This window comes from Homarus americanus, unplaced genomic scaffold, assembly GCF_018991925.1.
Source record: "Homarus americanus isolate GMGI-L3 unplaced genomic scaffold, GMGI_Hamer_2.0 scaffold33468, whole genome shotgun sequence".
Taxonomy (NCBI): domain Eukaryota; kingdom Metazoa; phylum Arthropoda; class Malacostraca; order Decapoda; family Nephropidae; genus Homarus; species Homarus americanus.
The window spans coordinates 8,656,424-8,677,565 of record NW_024714177.1 but is presented as its reverse complement, the minus strand read 5'-3'; the positions used below and the strand labels follow the sequence as shown (position 1 = coordinate 8,677,565).

Below are 21,142 nucleotides of genomic sequence, written 5' to 3'. Positions count from 1 at the left end.
CTGGGTGGTATCGCCAGGTGGTGCAGACAGCTGGGTGTGTAGCCCAGTGGTGCAGCTGGGAGTGTTATGGCCAGGTGTAGAGACAACTGGGTGTTATGGCCAGGTGGGGGTAGAGACAACTGGGTTGTATGGCCAGATGGTAGCGACAGCTGGGTTGTATGGCCAGGTGGTAGAGACAGCTGGGTGGTATGGCCAGGTGGTAGAGACAGCTGGGTGGTATGGCCAAGTGGTAGAGACAGCTGGGTGGTATGGCCAGGTGGTAGAGACAGCTGGGTGGTATGGCCAGGTGGTAGAGACAGCTGGGTGGTATGGCCAGGTGGTAGAGACAGCTGGGAGGTATGGCCAGATGGTAGCGACAGCTGGGTGTTATGGTCAGGTGGTAGAGACAGCTGGGTGGTATGGCCAGGTGGTAGAGACAGCTGGGTGGTATGGCCAGGTGGTAGAGACAGCTGGGTGGTATGGCCAGGTGGTAGAGATAGCTGTGGGATATCGCCAGATGGTAGAGACAGCTGGTGACTCATACCCTGCAGACAGATGGTAATAACTAGGTCGGACAGGCACTTGCGGTAAATATTCTCATTCTTACTGAATAAATTTCATTAAACTCTCTTCCATTTTTCTTCTTTCTTCTAAATCTTTTTTTTTGTTTTTTCTTCTCTTCCCGAGTTTTATTTTCCTTTTGGTTTTAATTAATCTTTACTGTGTCTGTTTTTATGTGTAGTTTGTCTGTTGTATACATGAGTTTATTGTGTGTACATAATTTTTCTCTGTGCACGAGTTTTATTATGTATACATGAATTTTTTATGTGTGTGTATAATGTAATCTGTGTAAATGGGTATTTTGTGTGTATGTATGCGACAAGTGTGTTATGTGTACACTAGATTATTGAGTGTACACGAGACTATTGTGTGTACATTAAAGAATTGTGTGTACATGGGAGTATTATGTGTGTAGTTTTGTGTGTACACAGGAGTATTGTGTGCGTGTGTGTGTGTACGTACGACATGTGAATTCTGTGTATATAACAAATCCATTTTCTAATATTGACTGAGTGCAGTGGAGGGTCGTGAAGTGTGGGGGTCGTGAAGTGGAGTGGGGGCAGTGAAGTGGAGAGGTGGTGGAGTGGGGGGTCGTAAATGGGGGTCGGGAGGAAGGGTCGTATGGGGTCGTATAGTGGGGGTCGTGTGCTGGGGGTCAAGTGTGGGGGTCAAAGTAGGGGTCGGGAGTGGGGAGTCGGGAGGAGCCGAGGAGTGGGGGTCATAAAAGGGGGTCGGGAGTGTAGGGGTTAGGAGTGGATGGTCGTGGAGTAGGAGCTAGTGGACAGGGGACTCTTATAGTAGGGGTAGTGGAGAGGGGTAGCTGAGTGGGGGGAGAGACGGAAGTTACTGTGGCCTGAGTGGACTCGACGCCTCTCTTGGCGGTCCTGAGGTTAACCTAAACCTAACTTAACCTAACCTACCTTAACTAACCTAACCTAACCTAACCTAACCTAACCTAACCTAACCTAACCTTTAGTGTGTGTGTGTGTGTTGGCAGATGCATTCGACCGCCATTGTTTACCCCGCTGCGTTTGTCTACAATTAATTTTTCCCGAGCTATGTTTGTTTGAGAGAGAGAGAGAGAGAGAGAGAGAGAGAGAGAGAGAGAGAGAGAGAGCACATTAAAACAAGGCCAAGCACTGTGCGGTAAAACGACGGTCGCCTCCAGCCACACGAGTCAATATAATAGAGTGTTTTGGTGCAGTAGCTCTGGCCCCCTGCTGTACACACACACACACACACACCTGAACTGTCGTAGGGTACGTTAAGTTAGGGTTACGTCAAGTTTAATTTAGGTTAAGTTAGGGTTAGGTTAGGTTAAGTTAAAGGGGTAGTTTGGGTTAAGATTAGATTAGATTAAGTAAGGGTTAAGTTAAGGATAGGTTTGGTATGGTTTAAGTTCGGTTTAAGTTCGGTTTAAGTTAAGTGTATTCATTATTAAGTGTTAAGTAAAAGTCAACTACACCTACTTAATCACTTATCATAGGTAGTACACTCTTCTTAGTACACAAGGTCATTACTTACATCATTATAAGTGTACAGTACATCATTATACAGTGACAATAATGAACAATAACAGTACACTACCGTCAATACACCTGTAAGTCAATACACCTGTAAGTCAATACACCTATAAGTCAGTTATCAATAATTACATCATCAATACACCTGTTCCCGGTACTTCACTACACTAACATCGACATGAGGTGATGAGGTCGATAGCGTAAGAGGTCGATAGCGTAAGAGGTCGATAGCGTAAGAGGACGATAGCATAAGAGGTCGATAGCGTAAGAGGTCGAGGAGTGGTCGAAATACACGGTCGAGATGCTGATAAGGTCGATACCTGTGTTATATTATAGGTGATATATAGCGAATTCATATAGCGGATTCATATAGCGGATTCATATAGCGGATTCATATAGTGGATTCATATAGCGGATTCATATAGCGGGTTCATATAGTGGATTCATATAGTGGATTCATATAGTGGATTCATATAGTGGATTCATATAGTGGATTCATATAGTGGATTCATATAGCGGATTCATATAGTGGATTCATATAGTGGATTCATATAGCGGATTCATATAGCGGATTCAAATAGCGGGTTCATATAGTGGATTCATATAGTGGATTCATATAGCGGATTCATATAGCGGATTCATATAGCGGATTCATATAATGGATTCATATAGTGGATTCATATAGCGGATTCATATAGCGGATTCATATAGCGGATTCATATAGCGGATCCCACACTGTGTAATAATTGATCCTGACGTCCTCCTCCAGTACACGTCCTCACCATCCTCCTCCAGTACGTCCTCACCATCCTCCTCAGTACACGTCCTCCACCATCACTCCTCAGTACGTCCTCACCGTCCTCCTCAGTACACGCCCTCACCATCCTCCTCAGTACACGTCCTCACCATCCTCCTCAGTACGTCCTGCCATCCTCCTCAGTACACGTCCTCACCGTCCTCCTCCAGTACACGTCCTCACCGTCCTCCTCCAGTACACGTCCTCACCGTCCTCCTCCAGTACACGTCCTCATCATCCTCCTCCAGTACACGTACTCATCATCCTCCTCCAGTACACGTCCTCACCATCCTCCTCCAGTACACGTCTTCACCATCCTCCTCCAGTACACGTCCTCACCATCCTCCTCCAGTACACGTCCTCACCATCCTCCTCCAGTACACGTCTGTATGCGTGCACGCGTTAGAATGGGTGTGTAAATGTAATAATAGTAATACAGTAATAATAATCATTATTACCATTGAGAAAATAACAATATTTAATGGTTTATTAAAAATGGTGCAGCAACCAAAAGGCTGAAAATATACAATGTACTGAAATGACTTATAATACGGGGATTCATGGGGGAATGGGTCGCTTCAGAAAAGCTTTCATTGTAAAAAGGAAAGAGAACACTAAGTGAACATACAGGCTATTGTTTACAGTGGACGACCGGGCCTGTGTTAGGTCAAGCAGGCCGCGTGTACTGAGGTGTTGAACAGCAAACAGTTGTGCAGTAACTCGTTCACATGTGTTGTCATGAGGGACCTCGCCTGATGCCGCAGCAACTCGTTCATGAAGTGGCGTCACAGTGTCATGGGGACCCACGTGGTGTGGTGTAGCAGTACCTTGCTCGCTGCCATGTGGTGCCTCACAGTTAGGTGTGAAGGTAAACATTTGCCAGACTCTCGACCCTTCCCAGTGTGGACTGATTATCATCCTGTCCCCTTGTTGGCAGGAGTTGTTCACACAGACGGTTCTCTCTGGGTGTACCGAGACCTTACTGGTGGGTGTGAAGGTTAACTTGTCCACGAATCTCAGCTGTTTATTGTTCAGTGTTGTTTCCACTGGCTTAAACAGTAAACACTGTTCAACACTAATTCCACTTCTTTCAGAAACGAAATTGTCAGTTTTGGCTGGAATTTGTTGATATCCCAGTGGGGAGGAGGGGTTGGGGGGAGGCGTTCGGGTGGGACCAACAATTTGGCCCAGGCAGCTGCCGAAGCAGCGTCGATACATCCTGACCCTCCGGTGGTCAGGATACAAGTGTGTGTGTGTGTGTGTTTATTCAATGCTTCAGTGTTTATTATATAAAGTATTAACATACACATATATCGTGAGTGTCTCGGTATTAAATTAAGGAAGAGTTGGTTTAATTTTCCCTGTGGTGTTCATACATTTATACTTCCATTTTTTGCTTGTCGATACGTCATGTGTTGTTGTTGTTGTTTTGTGATGGCCTTATTGTTGTTGTGGTGGTTATGATAGTGTTATAGTTGCTATGGTGTTACTTACCCCCCCCCCACCACCACAACCAACTGACCCGGACGGAGGTATATAGCAATCATTGTAAACAATATGTCAGTGTAATCAATAATATATCTTTCTGTCATCATTTGTTTTTAAATATTCGTCTCATCCAATAATTTTTTCACAAGATAATTTTATACTACGTGATAGAGACGGCGTATGTGGATGGGGTGGGCTATGTGGATGGGCTGTGTGGGTGTAGTATGTGGATGGGCTATGTTGTCCTGTTCCTTTTCTCTCCTATGTTAATATATGACTCACGCTTCTGTTCCTTTTTTGAGTAATACGCCGCAGGGGAAGGAGTTAGGTTAGGTTAGGTTAGCGTTAGGTTAGGTTAGGTTAGGTTAGGTTAGGTTAGGTAAGCGTTAAAGTGTTAATTCATCTGGTGAAATAAGTTGGAGTAGTTAATCTTTATGTGCTCCTAAATAATATATTCAGAAGCAACAGTGGTGGTGTTTTAACCTGACCTGACCTAACGCACCAGCTGTTTACCTTGATGGCACTCATAATAACGGGGGTCAGGTAGAGTTACTGTAGCATTCATTATAGCGGGGGTCAGGTAGAGTTACTGTAGCATTCATTATAGCGGGGGTCAGGTAGAGTTAGTGTAGCATTCATTATAGCGGGGGTCAGGTACATCACAGTCAGTATCCCTCTATCATGTTATATTGTATTCTTGTATTAAATGACGTCAGCTGAAATCCTATAAAAACATACAGTAGGTTGTGTATTTATTTCAGATGACAGTTGTTAGGTCAAAGGTTATCAGTTGTCATGTGATTGTGGGAAAGTGTCTGTTTTATGGGAGTATCTGCAGGAGGGGGGGGGGGACTACCACTTCTGATGGTCATACAGCCGTCAGTAGGTAGTTATGAGTGAGACGTTAACATGCAACACACTCAGGGGGCAGAAGAGAAACGACAAGACGTTGAGGTCACTGGTGTGTGTGTGTGTGTGTGACTGGTCCAAGTAATACCTCGTAGGTGTTGTGTTAAACCTGAGGGAGACTTCTTATTTATGTTAACAAGAGGCAGACGGAGTTGAGGTTGTATTTTGCAACTTGTGTGTGTGTTGAGGGGTGCCATGATGGGCTGATAGGTCACATACCCTACCTCCTCCTCTTTCTCTTGTTAAGGACGGAAGTCGGGGAAGGGACCTTGGGATTCATTTGCTTTGGGGCGGGTTGGGGCGTGGCGGGGTGAGGGAAGGGGATGGGCAGGGAGTGACAGGCAACACACAAGTCTCCCCACTAACAGCTTCTCTCCACCCACAGATCAGCACATTGGTGACGTCCCCGGGGGAGCGGGGCGGGGCGGGGTGCGACAAGACCGCTCGCGCCCTGTGCCGGGTGGGTCAGGCCGTGAACGTGGCTGTGGACCGCTTCGTCACCGTGGGGGAGACCATCGCCGATGACAACCCGGAGATCAAGGCGGACATGTACGAGGCCTGCAAGGAGGCCAGGGCTGCAGGTACGTCCCCAGGAGACCACACTCCCCACCATCCTCCCTCCTTCACCTTCTCTCCCTACCTCACCCTCTCTCCTTACCTCATCCTCTCTCCCTTCCTCACCCTTAATACGACGTCTTCTCCATCCCTAACCCTCTACACGACGTCTTTTCGCCTTCTCTCCCTCACCCCCTCTATTCGACATCTTCTCCCTCCCTTCCTCCCTTCTTCCCTCCCTCCCCTTCCCTGATTCACCCTCCCTATCTCCCTCCCTCCCTCACCCTCTACACAACGTCTTCTCTTTCTTCCTCCCTCACCTGCCCTCCTCAATACGATGTCTTATGCAGCTGGAAAGTGAACACTGGGTGGTGAAGGGGCGGAATGAGGGTGGGTGAAGATGTAGAAAGGGTGGGAGTCGGTAGGTGTGGGTGGTGAAGGGGTGGGAGTGGGTGGGCGGCGAGGACAGTAATGTGGGGAGGGTTGGGTGAGTTACTGCAGGTCGCTCACACAACCCCTGGGGGAAATGTTCGGTACAAGTCTTCGACACGGAGAGGAAAGAGTAAGGAGAAGAGGGGAAGAGAGTAAGAAATGGGGAAGAGAGTAAGAAGAGAAGAAAGTAGTAAAGAGGTGAGGACAATAAGAAGAGGGGAAGAAGAAGAGAAGAAAAGAGTAAGAACAGGAGAAGAGGGGAATGGGGTTAAGAGACACCACAACACACATTCCGAGGGGGAACTAGAGTATCAGGTACTAGTAAAATTCCCTCTGGTGTGGCGGGGAGGGAGGTGTTGTGCGGCTCACTGTAGGGCGGTGGGTAGGGGAAGGACTGGGGGGGGGGGAGGGGGACAGATAAGAACCAACAACAAACAAAGAGACAGAGAGGGAGAAAGTCAGAAAAAAATAGAGTGAAAAGGGGAGAGAACGGGAGATGAAAGACTGGAAAAGAGCAAACTGGGTGAGTGGTCATGAAGGGGACGAGTGAGGGGGAAGCACTGGTGAGGTTCACTTGGTGGTGGCGAGGTAGAGGTCTGGGATGGTGGTGGTGGTGGTGGTGGTGGTCAGGACGAGTGCGAAAGAGCGAGACGAAAAGAGGAAAGGAGATAAGTAGACCAAGATAAAAGGTAAGGAGACACAGTGAAGACTTGGAAAGAGCGGAAGAAAGATGACAGCAGCGGAGGTAAGGTCCAGATGGATGAGGGCTGTTGAGGGAGGGCTGTGTCAGTGTGTAGCAGACAACACCGCGAGACAGACACAAGATGGACGTTGGGTAATGTTCTCTACGGCCTTTAAACTGATAAATAATAACGATAAAACCTTGAGGGAGAAACAGAACATATCTCTCAACTGCTACTGGACGCTGACCACCATCAACCACATGCTCGAGTTAACCGTTCCTACCTAGAGGGCGTCGTGTTATGAGTCCGGGAAATACTACACTATCTCCATCTGCCTCTGGGAACCTCCTGGCCCAGAAGACTACCGCAGAAGAGCCGGATGTGAGTAGAGAAGAGCATTATGGGTGTGGGAGCGTCAGTAAACGACCTGCTCCGGCTGCCTTGATAGGATTGGGTTTTGATAGCCTCGAATCCTCCCGTCGATGGTCCCTAAAACACACACACACACACACATACACACACACCTCCTCCTCGTGCTAAGAAAAAGGCTTCGTGAATGTTTGTCACAACAATGGCCTACCTAGGGAAGTGAACGAGCTGTCTCCTGACGCGGAGGGAGATCTGTGGAAGGCAGTGAGGCAGAGACAGCTTGTATAAGGCATTGATTTACTGTGATGCGAATAATGTGAGCATCGAGCGTGTTGTTGTGAACACCGACGTGTGATATGAAGACTTGGTAAGGGAGGCTTCCTGAAGACAGCGAGGCTTCCTGAAGACAGCGAGGCTTCCTGAAGACAGCGAGGCTTCCTGAAGACAGTGAGGCTTCCCGAAGACAGTGAGGCTTCCTGAAGACAGTGAGGCTTCCTGAAGACAGTGAGGCTTCCTGAAGACAGTGAGGCTTCCTGAGCACCTTCAGAGGGTGTACCAGTAAAAATGCAAGTCTCTCCTGCACCATCCCCCTAGAGTCCAGCTTCCCGTCCCCGACCTCTGACAATTAACGTGAAGTAAAGCGTAAGTGTTGCTAACATCCTCGACACAACTCCTGGAAAAGAGAAGAAAAACAAAACTTTATACAAAAAGTATCACGTGGAAGGAGTATCTTGAGACATGAGACAACTAAGGTGGCAGAAAAACTATAACAAAATTTTGGCGTCACCTGTTGAGCCCTGGGAAGTCGTCAGTGTGGCGGCGGCTTGGCAGAGGAGCGAGAAGGCCCCAACTGATAAGCTTCACGGGTTTACAGGACGATCCGCGACACTGACTGTGCTACGACACACCCTGACACACACTTCAACAGAACTGCAACACCCTGACACACACTTCAACAGAACTGCAACACCCTGACACACACTTCACCAGAGCTGCAACACCCTGACACACACTTCAAGAGAACTGCAACACCCTGACACACACTTCAACAGAGCTGCAACACCCTGACACACACTTCACCAGAGCTGCAACACCCTGACACACTTCAACAGAACTGCAACACCCACACAGAACTTCAACAGAAACACCCACACACTGACACACACACTTCAACAGAACTGCAACACCCTGACACACACTTCACCAGAGCTGCAACACCCTGACACACACTTCAAGAGAACTGCAACACCCTGACACACACTTCAACAGAGCTGCAACACCCTGACACACACTTCACCAGAGCTGCAACACCCTGACACACACTTCAACAGAACTGCAACACCCTGACACACACTTCAACAGAGCTGCAACACCCTGACACACACTTCGACAGAGATGCAACACCCAGACACACTTCAACAGAGCTGCAACACCTGACACACAGTTCAACAGAACTGCAACACCCTGACACACACTTCGACAGAGATTCAACACCCAGACACACACTTCAACAGAGCTGCAACACCCTGACACACACTTCAACAGAGCTGCAACAACCTGACACACACTTCAACAGAGCTGCAACACCCTGACACACACTTCAACAGAGTTGCAACACCCTGGCGTCTCAGAAACACACTAGAGTACACACCCAGACACATGACCGTCCTCAGTAGCGCCGCTCTCAGCTACCTAACATCTCAAGGGACGATCCTCACCAACATCCAGGTGGTGTTGAGGGGGTGGGAGGGAGTGAGGAGTGAGGGGGGAGGGGGGGGGTTCATTAGTATGACGGAGGAGGACCTCATCATACTCAGGAGAAGTGCTGAGGGAGGGAAAGAATGGGTGGGCGATAAATCCTGGGTCATCAGGGAGGTCCTCTCAGTACCTGACGGAAATACTGCCTTAGACGTTCCATGTACGCATTATTCTCCTAGTTCTGGGGTGGTTGTTCCATCCCTCCCTCCTCATCCTATCTCCCACCTCCTTCTTCCTCCCATCCGGTAAACAAAGCAGGAGGAAAAGAGAGAAGACGAGGTAGGAGTCTTAACGTCTACAAGACTCCTCTCCTTCCCCGAGCCTTCACGCCCGGAAGTTAAACACCCCGTCATCGATCAAGCGAGGAAGAAGCTGTACCACCAGCTCAGGGTGGCGAGGCTCCCTAACTGATAATGCATAAGAATATCCTTCATGCGTCTGGCTCCCACGTAATATATTCATCAGCGCCCTCTGCCGCCATGACGCCGACAGATCACCCGACCATGACGCCGACAGATCACCCGACCATGAACGCAGACTTCTTAAAAAAAAAAAAAAACTTTGTAAAATGGGATCACGTGAAGATTAGGCGCCCCAGCTTATTTAACCTGATGATTAAGTTTGTGATTAAACACCTCATTAACCTAACTTAACCTAATCCCCCCAGTTAACGTTAGGGTGTTTAATCTTCAAGTGAAATACTGTACATCTGGGGGCTTAGGTTAAGTTACATTAGATTAAGTGACGTTAAGTTAATTTGGATTAGGTTAAGTTCATCTAAAATAAGCTGGGGTGTCTAATCTTCAGGTTGTAACTTTAATTTGACTCCCTCCCCCCCCCACCCCCACAGGAGGTCCGATAAACTCCTGACCAAGTTAAAGATAGATCACCTTACATTAATAATTAAATAGCGATAATTTCTACTTAGTTCTTAGTTTGGAACATTGAATCTGATCTGTAGACACAACATGTAGATAATAATAACACACACTATAACTTAACCCAACTTTACCATGGTTAGGTTAGGTCAGGTCAGGTTAGGTTAGGGTAGGGTAGGTCAGGTTAGGGTAGGTCAGGTTAGGGTAGGTTAGGTTAGGTTAGGGTAGGTTAGGTTAGGTTAGGTTATCTCGTCTTTAAAAACGCTCTGAAAATACTCGTACGACTCGTGTTAGTAAAAGAGGAAAGTTTCTTGAATTATTGTTAGTGGACGGGGGAAAACTTTTGCTCTTAATGCTTCTCTGTAAGTGAGGGTGAATCACTCTCTCTCGTATTTATCCTCGTTAAGGGAATTCTGGTTTTTAGAAGTATATTTTTTCTTATTGCTTAAATTCTTGATTACGAAAAAAGGTGTTGACAGACTTTTTAAATAATTCGCGTTAGAGCCAGCTGAGTACCACCTGTCTTAGGAGAGGGAGCCAGCTGAGTACCACCTAACTTAGGGGAGGGAGCCAGCTGAGTACCACCTAACTTAGGGGAGGGAGCCAGCTGAGTACCACCTGTCTTAGGGAGAGGGAGCCAGCTGAGTACCACCTGTCTTAGGGAGGAGCCAGCTGAGTACCACCTGTCTTAGGGGAGGAGCCAGCTGAGCACCACCTGTCTTAGAGGCAAGAGGAGCCAGCTGAGTACCACCTGTTCAGGGGAGGGAGCCAGCTGAGTACCACCTGTCTGGAGGAGGGTTTGCACATGGGAGTACCACCTGTCTTAGAGAGGGAGCCAGCGAGTACCACCTGTCTTAGGGAGAGGAGCCACCTGAGTACCCCCTGTCTTAGAGGAGAGGGAGCCACCTGAGTACCACCTGTCTTAGAGGGAGCCACCTGAGTACCACCTGTCTTGGGGGGGGCATGACCACTATCTGTCCCGCCTGGCTGTTTATAAAACAATGAGGTCATAGTAATCAAACAAAATTGTTATATTTTTCGTAATTTTGATGGATTTAGCTTAACAATAGCGTGTGACGATAACACCGATAAAACTGTATATATATATATATATATATATATATATATATATATATATATATATATATATATATATATATATATATATATATATATATATATATATATATATATATATACACATATGTATATATATATATATATATATATATATATATATATATATATATATATATATATATATATATATATATATGTGTGTGTGTGTGGTATATATAAAGAAGACATAAGCTGCCTGGATGTATTTACTCAAGCGTGTTTCTTTTAATATTTTTGCCCTGTCAATTTTATCTTTATTTTTAAAGTTAAATTTATTTATGTTTTTCTCTCTATCTATAATAATAAGTTTTCTGTATGTGGGTGAGTTTATTTGTCTGTCTGTCTGTCTGTTTGTGTTAATTTCAATCTCTCAATGTATGGGTGTCGTGTAGCCTCACTGGGAGGGGAAAAGGAAGGGTGTAGGAGTGACGTGTGAGGGCGTGGGTCGTGGGAGAGAAGCGTGGGTCGTGGGAGAGAAGCGTGGGTCAGGGGAGTGGAGCAAGGGGAGAGAAGGTGGCCGGGAGTGGAGCGTGGGTCGTGGAAGGAGCGTGGGTCGGGAGAGGAGCGTGGGTCGAGTGGAGCGGGTCGTGGAAGTGGAGCGTGGGTCGTGGGAGAGGAGCGTGGGTCGTGGAGAGAAGCGTGGGTCGGGAGTGGAGTGTGGGTCGTGGAAGTGGGAGTGTGGTCAGGAGAGGGGCGTGGGTCGGGAGAGAAGCGTGGTCGTGGAGGAGCGTGGGGCGTGGGAGAGAAGCGTGGGTCGGGAGGAGCGTGGGGCGGAGAGAAGCGTGGGTCGCTGGGAGTGGAGGGTCGTGGAAGTGGGAGCGGGTCGTGGAAGTGGGAGCGTGGGGCGGGAGAGGAGTGTGGGGTCGGGAGGAGTGTGCAGCATGGAGAGTGGTCAAGCCTTGAGGTTACCAAAAACGAATTGAATATTAACGAGAAAAAATGGAATTGACCCCCCTGCCCCACCCCCTTCCCTACCCACTGCCCCCCCACCCCCCCCACCCACTGCCCCACCCCCGCGCGTCTCACCTCTGCTCCCCACCCCCTGCCCCCCACCCCCGTTCTACCCCTGCCCCCAACCCTGTCCTACCCCCTGCCCCACCCCCTGCCCCAGCAAATACAGCGCGCAAGCAGTTAAACAAGCAAGAAAAAATATAAACAACGGAGCGACCACCGGGTACTGGATCACCTTTTGGGAACTCGTATCCTCGGGGTAAAAGCACTTCGAGTACCACCTTGAGACGGGTGGTGGAGGAGGAGAAGGAGGGGTGTGTGGGTGGGTGGGGGGGTGGTTGTACCTCTTCCCCGCTCCATGATAGTGAGGTAAAGGTGGTTGGAGGACGAAGAAGAAGAACAGTTCTCCCTCCCTCCTCCCCCACCACCTCGCCACAGGTTGGAGAGGAACAGCCGCCGCCTCACCAGCCTCGGTCTTTGTTCTTATCGAGGAGAAAGAAGAACTGGTTAACATCTGTCACGACCACGGGCAAAAAGTGACATCTGTGAGGGACATTGAGGGACAGTGGAGGAGAGGGGGGAGGGGGGGAGACGCTGAGTGGTGCTGTGTGATTCTCGGTGATGCTGGATGGTACTGAGTGACGCTGGGTAATGCTGAGGGATTTTGAGTAATGGTGAGTGACGTTAGGTGATGCTTGGTGAGGCTGGTTGATGCTAAATGACACTGTGAGGCTGAGTGGTGATGCTGAGTGACGCTGGGTAACACTGTGTGAGGTTGAGTGGTGATGCTGAGTGACGCTGGGTAACACTGTGTGAGGCTGAGTGGTGATGCTGAGTGACGCTGGGTAACACTGTGTGAGGCTGAGTGACGCTGGGTAACACTGTGTGAGGCTGGGTGGTGATGCTGAGTGACGCTGGGTAACACTGTGTGAGGCTGAGTGGTGATGCTGAGTGACGCTGGGTAACACTGTGTGAGGCTGAGTGGTTGTGTTCCTGGGTGAGGGAATTTCACAGGACACTCCCTGTTCAGCCGGCGCCGGGGTGTGAGTGTGTGTTCCTCTTTAGTCCAGCAGCCGAAAAAAGACAAAGAGTGGCGGGCTCTTGGACAGGCGGTGTGTGTAGCACAGGTTGGCCGCCAGACACGCCCAAGTTAAGATGGGCTTCTCTGTACCTCCAAGACATGCGCAGACTTCTAGAAAATTGCTCCACGCGTTTATAGACACTTCATGTGTGGTAAATTTGTTGTGAAGCGCAGTTCTACATTGTTCTCAGCAGCACCTGGTGACATGTGCTTAGAGTAAACCATTAACCGAGCTTCGATGACCATTGACCAGTGGAGGTGTTACTGGAGACTAAGCAACACCTGATACAGTGGGATATTATTTACCACCAAATGATTGTTGTTAGTCATGTGTTCAGTGAATAAACAATACATTACAGCGGTAAATCTTGGTACCGTAACTTAATACGTTTTCATGACAGGAAGTAAGGAAGGTTTGGGGACTTTTACTAGTATATGAGTACACTGAACCTGTTAGAAAATATAGTCATATAAATCAGAAACATTTTGATTCATGACACTGTAACTTTATTGTATCAACTGCTGTAATCCCATCATCGCTACAGGTATTTACTGGACCAAAATGTAACTTGTGTCGGACGTATCATCCTGTCTTTTCAAATATACGTACTGTACATTTCACCAAGTAAAACATCAATTATACACAGCTCCACTATAATATAAAAGAAAGTAATTACATCACCAAAAATGACAATAGGAATTAAATAGTTCATTCACTGAAGAAATTAATTTTGTTCTCGTCACATTATACACAAGTTTTAAAGGTGTATCTCTCAATAACTCACCACCTTTGTTACCCTGACTTTTCTCTTCCCTTAAATGGTTCCCTAACTGCAAAGTGTAATTTTAGGGGACATAGAGACACAGGGCCATGCTCAGCGTCCGGACTAGGTAAACTAAAGGCAAGTTTCTTTACGCCATTTGCAGTAATTGGGGATCGTGTTCCTGGGTAATTGTTAACCAGTGCGGTTGGCGAGTTATCCGGTCTTCTTGGATTATTCCCTGACACTGGGTCACACAGTTCCTTAACAAACGGTGTAGTTGTTGCGTTGGCGACAGCTTCTGCACCTAAAATAAATTTACGTCTTGGTGGCCCTAGGGCCGGCCATCCTCGAACACGAGGAGCAACCATTATTAGTGTGTGGTGGTGGTGGTAGTGGTGTATGGTAGTACTGTGTGTGATAATGGTGTTAGTGTGTACTGTAGTGGTAATAGTAAATAATGGTAGTGTGTACTGGCGGTTCTAGTTTACTGTGGTTATTGTGTGGCAGTGTGAGGGGCGGCGGCGGTGGAGATGCCCAACATTGCCCCATCTTCCCATAAGTTATAACAATATTGTCCTTCTTTTTGCCTGATAAGAACCAAACCCCATAAACACTCTCTTCAATTTACTACTTTCCTTCGTTCTTGTGGTGTGGGCGTTCATGAGTGTTCATCTCCACAACACAAGTAATTAACACTAAGAACCTCCTCTGTCACGGGTCTTCAGGATTCACTCGAGAGATTCAGTCAAGTACCGAGAGTTGGCGACATGATAAACATCTTGCTAGTTCCTTGACTGTCGCGGAAGAGGAAGCTCACAGGAATAGAGGATTATCCCTAATTGAAGCCGGAGATTGCAAGTTCATTTTTCCCCGTGGGAGGAGTATAGGGACGCCCTGGGCCGCCACGCTGCCTCCCTCCCTCCCTCACAGTTTATGACAGCGCGCGTCGTGACGAGTGTTGCCTCCCTCTGGTCTGACGCCTTTTATATCACTATTGTTTAATGGTGTCTAGTACTGTTATGCAGTGTCTGGCACTATACATTAATGCCAGCCTGCAGTGTTTGGTACTTTACATTAATGTCAGCTTACAGTGTCTGGCACTATACACTGATACACTGATACCAGCCTACAGTGTCTAGCACTGTACATTGATGCCAGCCTTATATCACCTGCCATTATACAGGAATACCATCCTGCACGGTGTCTGACAGTATACAAGGGTACCAGCCTGCACGGCACCGCGTCTGCCACTACACGGTACAGAGGTGCCAGACTGGGGAGGTACAATTAGAACGAAACCTGGTCCTCGTAGATCAGACCAGAGAGAGCCACTACAGTAAGATGTGAGCAGAGCGGCACCTGACAGCGGGAGGCGGCCACTCATCTTGCTAAACTCCAGCACTAGACTTGTTCTGGCTCTCCGGCTCCTTCCTGGCTCACTAATCCCTGGAAACTCACAGCTTCCCGGACAGCTTCCACTTCCAAGAATTCTGTAGCTTTATGTCGGTTCAGTCTTCAAAATCTAATCAGGATTCCCGGTCGCTTCCAATTGCCAGAAGCTCATTACCTGGTTAGGTTGCCTCCACTCCTCACACACACACACACACACACACACACACACACACACACACACACACACACACACACACACACACACACACTTAACAGCATCTTCAGGTCATTTCCCGTCCCCAGAAGCTCGACAGTATCTCACATCACTTCCAGCTCCTCAATTTATTTTGTATCACATCACGTCGTTTCCATCTCTAAAGGAGCTTTTCAGGACCACATTTCGTCTTTGCATACTTTATTGCTTCCAATCTCATGGAATCTATAGCGCGCCGAGCCATTTCTGATCCAGCGGAATTTCTCGGGATCTCCAGTTATCTCCAGTTCCAGCAGCTGGCGGCCCGTGCTGCTTCTCGTCTCAACAGTTCACAATCCTGCTGCTATTCCAGATACCAACATGTTGCAGTGTTTACGGCTTGTGTTCAATACTCTCGAGGCTGGAAGGTTACCGGGTCATCTTCTGCTTTAGGAACCTCCCAACCATCCAGAGCTTCTCTTACCTAAGGAACCTTCTAACCACCCAGAGCTTCTCTTACCTAAGGAACCTTCTAACCACCCAGAGCTTCTCTTACCTAAGGAACCTTCTAACCACCCAGAGCTTCTCTTACCTAAGGAACTTTCTAACCATCCAGAGCTTCTCTTACCTAAAGAACCTCCCAACCACCCAGAGCTTCTCTTACCTAAGGAACCTTCTAACCACCCAGAGCTTCTCTTACCTAAGGAACCTTCTAACCACCCAGAGCTTCTCTTACCTAAGGAACCTTCTAACCACCCAGAGCTTCTCTTACCTAAGGAACCTTCTAACCACCCAGAGCTTCTCTTACCTAAGGAACCTTCTAACCACCCAGAGCTTCTCTTACCTAAGGAACCTTCTAACCACCCAGAGCTTCTCTTACCTAAGGAACCTTCTAACCACCCAGAGCTTCTCTTACCTAAGGAACCTCCTAACCACCCAGAGCTTCTCTTACCTAAGGAACCTCCCAACCACCCAGAGCTTCTCTTACCTAAGGAACCTTCTAACCACCCAGGCTTCTCTTCCTAGGAACCTTCTAACCACCCAGAGCTTCTTACCTAAGGAACCTTCTAACCACCCAGGCTTCTCTTACCTAAGGACTTCTAACCACCCAGGCTTCTCTTTTCAGGACCTTCCCACCCAGAGCTTCTCTTACCTAAGGGACCTTCTAACCACCCAGAGCTTCTCTTCCTAAGGAACCTTCAACCACAGAGCTTCCTTCTAAGACCTTAATAGGAGCTTCTCTTACCTAAGGAACACCCTAACCACCCAGAGCTTTTCTTACCTAAGGAACCTTCTAACCACCCAAACTTCTCTTACCTAAGACCTTCAACCACCCAGAGCTTCTCTTACCTAAGGAACCTTCTAACCAAGCTTCTCTTACCTAAGAACCTTCTAACCACCCAGAGCTTCTCTTACCTAAGGAACCTTCTAACCACCCAGAGCTTCTCTTACCTAAGGAACCTCCCAACCATCCAGAGCTTAATGTAGGATTTTTTTTCTCACCACAATGCCTCGCTCACACCTTCGTCAGTAAAGAACCTTAGGTATTGTAAGGCGTATCCTCCTGGACGAGTACCTACACGCTGGGGGATCAAGAGCTTGGCATTGTTGTGAGTGTTGGTGTGGAAAGTCCTCATAGAAACGAGAAAAAAATCAGCGTTCTTTTACACCTTCTACCTCCCACATTCACCTCCCCCATTATTCTCTCTCCCCATCTACGCCCCCTGACAGTGACTTCTTGCCCTCCCCCCCATCTACTCCCCTGACAGTGACTTCTTGTACACCCTTCCCCCCATCTACTCCTGACAGTGACTTCTTGTACACCCCCCATCTACTCCCCCTGACAGTGAATTGTACACCCTGGACCTCCATCGCTTCCCCCTGTCAGTGACTGAGTGGATCATTAAGGACTACAGTCAGGGTCAGTCATCAGGGCTCTCGAGTGACTGACTGTTAGAGATTCTGGTAATGAGAGCCGGAGAACTAACAATTATAGAGTGACTCTGGGTGACTCTGGGTGACTCTGGGTGACTCTGGGTGACTCAAGTAAAGTAGGTTTAGTAATTTTATGGACTTGGTGACTACAATTTCCTTACCGGAGAGTTTTATTTATTTTTTCTTCACACATTATTATTTATATGGATCAGGTGAAGATTAGGGACACCAGCTTACTTCACCTTAACCTAACCTAACCTAACCTAACCTAACCTAACCTAACCTAACCTAACCTAACCTAACCTAACCTAACCTAACCTAACCCTCCATATCATTAGTTGTGTTTAATCGCCAGTCTCAGTGTTTTGTCTCTCATAAATTAATGAACGAGAGAGAGAGAGAGAGAGAGAGACAGAAGAGAGAAAATATTTAAACTGCAAAGTGAATTATAGACTATCGACGAGTTCCTCCTTCTCCACTCTTCCTACAACGCCTTCCTTCTCCCTTTCATCCTCTCCCTACCCCATCCCCCTCGACCCCTCCATCTCCCCAATACCTCTCCTATTGTCACCTATAAAGGGAAGAGAGATGACATGGAATAGTATAGTCGCTTCCCTTTCGTCGCCATTGTTGTGACCCTCCCTTCCCTCAAGGCCCGCCAAGCGTGACGTCATGTCCTGCGTCACAGACCACCCACGTGACGTCACTCAACTGGACGTTTTAAGCGCTCTGAATTGGATTACAATGTATAATGACGCACGTATGGAGGTAAACAGACGTTATTCCCAACCATTTAGATAATTTCTGTCTGTAATATCTGTTTTTCTCTTTCATTATTATCTGTTGTCTCAGTGGTGTAGTAGGTCTGTTTGTTATGATCTCTCTCTCTCTCTCTCTCTCTCTCTCTCTCTCTCTCTCTCTCTCTCGTCTCTGTCTGCTTCTCTCTCTCTCTCTCTCTCTCTCTCTCTCTCTCTCTCTCTCTCGTGTCGTCTCTGTCTGCATTAACTCTCTCTCTCTCTCTCTCTCCTCTCTCTCTCTCTTCGTGCTTTCTCTCTTTTGTCTCTCTCACACACACACACACACACAATCCTGTCCATTTATCAACAGTTGCCCTCACATGACCTGACCCGTTTGAGGTTAATCACCCTTGACCGTATTAGACCCTAACGACCTCACAATCAAGAAATGGAGTCACTTGGATCAGAATAAACCATTGTTGACGATCGTTCCCGTGAGTCCAATTTGGCTTGTGAATGAGGATGTAAGGTTGTGCCTAATTGGAGGTACTGAAGGAGGGAGGTGCTGAAGGAGGGAGGTACTGAAGGAGGGAGGTGCTGAAGGAGGGGTACTGAAGAAGGAGGGAGGTACTGAAGGAGACGGAGGAGGTACTGAAGGAAGGGAGGGAGGCATGAAGGAGGGAGGGAGGTACTGACTGGGAGGTAGGTGCTGAAGGAGGGGAGGTGCTGAAGGAGGGAGGTACTGGAGGAGGTGCTGGAGGAGGAGGTCTGAAGGAGGGGAGAAGGAGAAGGAGGAGGTGCTGAAGGAGGGAGGTACTGAAGGAGGGAGGTGCTGAAGGAGGGAGGTACTGAAGGAGGGGGAGGAGGTGCTGAAGGAGGGAGGTGCTGAAGGAGGGAGGTACTGAAGGAGGGGTACTGAAGGAGTAGAGGTGCTGAAGGAGGGAGGTACTGAAGGAGGGAGGTGACGGAGGGAGGTACTGAAGGAGGGGTGCTGAAGGAGGGAGGTACTGCTAAGGAGGGAGGTACTGGCAGGAGGGAGGTGCTGACGGAGGGAGGTGGCACTGACTGAAGGAGGGAGGTACTGAAGGAGGGGAGGTGTTGAAGGAGGAGGTGCTGACGGAGGGAGAGTACTGAAGGAGGGAGGAGGCACTGAAGGGGAGGTGCTGAAGGAGGGGAAAGTTGAAGGAGTGGAGGCCTGGGATGGAGCTGAAGGAGGGAGGTGCTGAAGGAGGGAGGTACTGACGGAGGGAGGTACTGACGGAGGAGGTACTGACTGGAGGAGAGGCTGACGGAGGTAAAATGAAGGAGGGGAGGTGCTGAAGGAGGGAGGTGCTGAAGAGGAGGAAAGGAAGGAGGGAGAAAGGAAGGAGGGAGGTGCTGGGGAGGGAGAGGGAGGGGAGGTACTGAAGGAGGTACTACTGAAGGAGGTAGAAGGAGGGAGGTACTGAAGGAGGGAGGTACTGGCGACTGAAGGAGGGAGGTAGTACTGACGGAGGGAGGTACTGAGCAGAGGGAGGCTGTGAAGGAGGAGGTACTGAAGGAGGGAGGTAGTGAGGGACGGGAGGAAGTACTGAAGGAGGGAGGTACTGACGGAGGAAGTACTGAAGGAGGGCGGTACTGATGGAGGGAGGTACTGAAGGAGGAGGGTACTGGATGGAGGGAGGGATTAATGAGGGTACTGAAGGAGGGGAGGTACTGACGGAGGGAGGTACTGAAGGAGGGAGGTACTGAAGGAGGGAGGTGCTGAAGGAGGGAGGTACTGAAGGAGGGAGGTACTGAAGGAGGGAGGTACTGACGGAGTGGGAGGAGGTACTGAAGGAGGGGAGGTACTGAAGGAGGGAGGTACTGACGGAGGAGGGAGGTGCTGGAGGGGAGGCAGGTGCTGAAGGAGGGCGGTACTGAAGGAGGAAGGTACTGAAGGAGGGAGGTGCTAAAGGAGGGAGGTACTGACGGAGGGAGGTACTGACGGAGGAGGTACTAAGGAGGGAGGAAGCTGACGGAGGGAGGTACTGAAGGAGGAGGTACTGAAGGGAGGTACTGACTGCTGAAGGAGGAGGTACTGAAGGAGGGAGGTACTGAAGGAGGAGGCATTGACGGAGGAGGTGAAGAGGAGGGAGGTACTGATGGAGGGAGGTAGGTACTGAAGGAGGGAGGTGCTGAAGGAGGGAGGTACTGAAGGAGGGCGGTACTGAAGGAGGAAGGTACTGAAGGAGGAGGTGCTGACGGAGGGAGGTACTGACTTGAGGCAGGTACTGAAGGAGGGAGGTGCTGAAGGAGGGAGGTGCTTGGAAGGAGGGAGGTGCTGAAGGAGGAGGTACTGACGAGGAGGGACGGAGGGAGGTACTGAAGGAGGGAGGTGCTGATTTGAGGGAGGTACTGAAGGAGGGAGGTACTGACGGAGGGAGGTACTGAAGGAGGGCGGTACTGAAGGAGGGAGGTCTGGACGGAGGGAGGTTGAAGGAGGGCGTACTGAAGGAGGGAGGTAATGACGGAGGGAGGGTACTGAAGCGAGGGGTACTGAAGGAGGGAGGTACTGATGGAGGAGGTACTGAAGGAGGGGGAGGTACTGAAGGAGGAGGTACTGAAGGAGGGAGGTACTGGAAGGAGGGAGGGAGGTACTGAAGGAGGGAGGCTGAAGGAGGAGGGACGGGGAGGTACTGAAGGAGGGAGGTAGGCGAAGGAGGGAGGTACTGGGAAGGAGGGAGGTGCTGAAGGAGGAGGGTGAAGGAGGGCGGTACTGAAGGAGGAAGGTACTGAAGGAGGGAGGTGCTGAAGGAGGGAGGTACTGACGGAGGGAGGTACTGGGAGGGAGGTACTGGAGGGAGGTACTGAGGTGCTGGAGGAGGAGGTACTGAAGGAGGGAGGTACTGAAGGAGGAGGTACTGAAGGAGGGAGGTACTGAAGGAGGGAGGCATGAAGGGAGGGGAGGTACTGAAGGAGGGAGGTGGACCAAGGAGGGAGGTACTGGATGGAGGGAAGTACTGAAGGAGGGAGGTACTGAAGGAGGGAGGTACTGAAGGAGGGGAGGTACTGACGGAG

The 21,142-nt window shown here is 49.0% G+C and overlaps 1 protein-coding gene across 4 annotated transcripts in view; it reads left to right on the top strand.

The window, feature by feature from the left end:
* LOC121877939 (alpha-catulin-like) overlaps positions 1-21,142 on the top strand; it is a 180,092-nt gene that overhangs the window by 84,036 nt on the left and 74,914 nt on the right. For all 4 annotated transcript variants that reach the window (XM_042383927.1, XM_042383925.1, XM_042383921.1 and 1 more), the window contains exon 2: positions 5,642-5,837. In XM_042383927.1, coding sequence (XP_042239861.1) covers positions 5,642-5,837 — 196 coding nt within the window. The remainder of the gene's footprint in view (positions 1-5,641; positions 5,838-21,142) is intronic.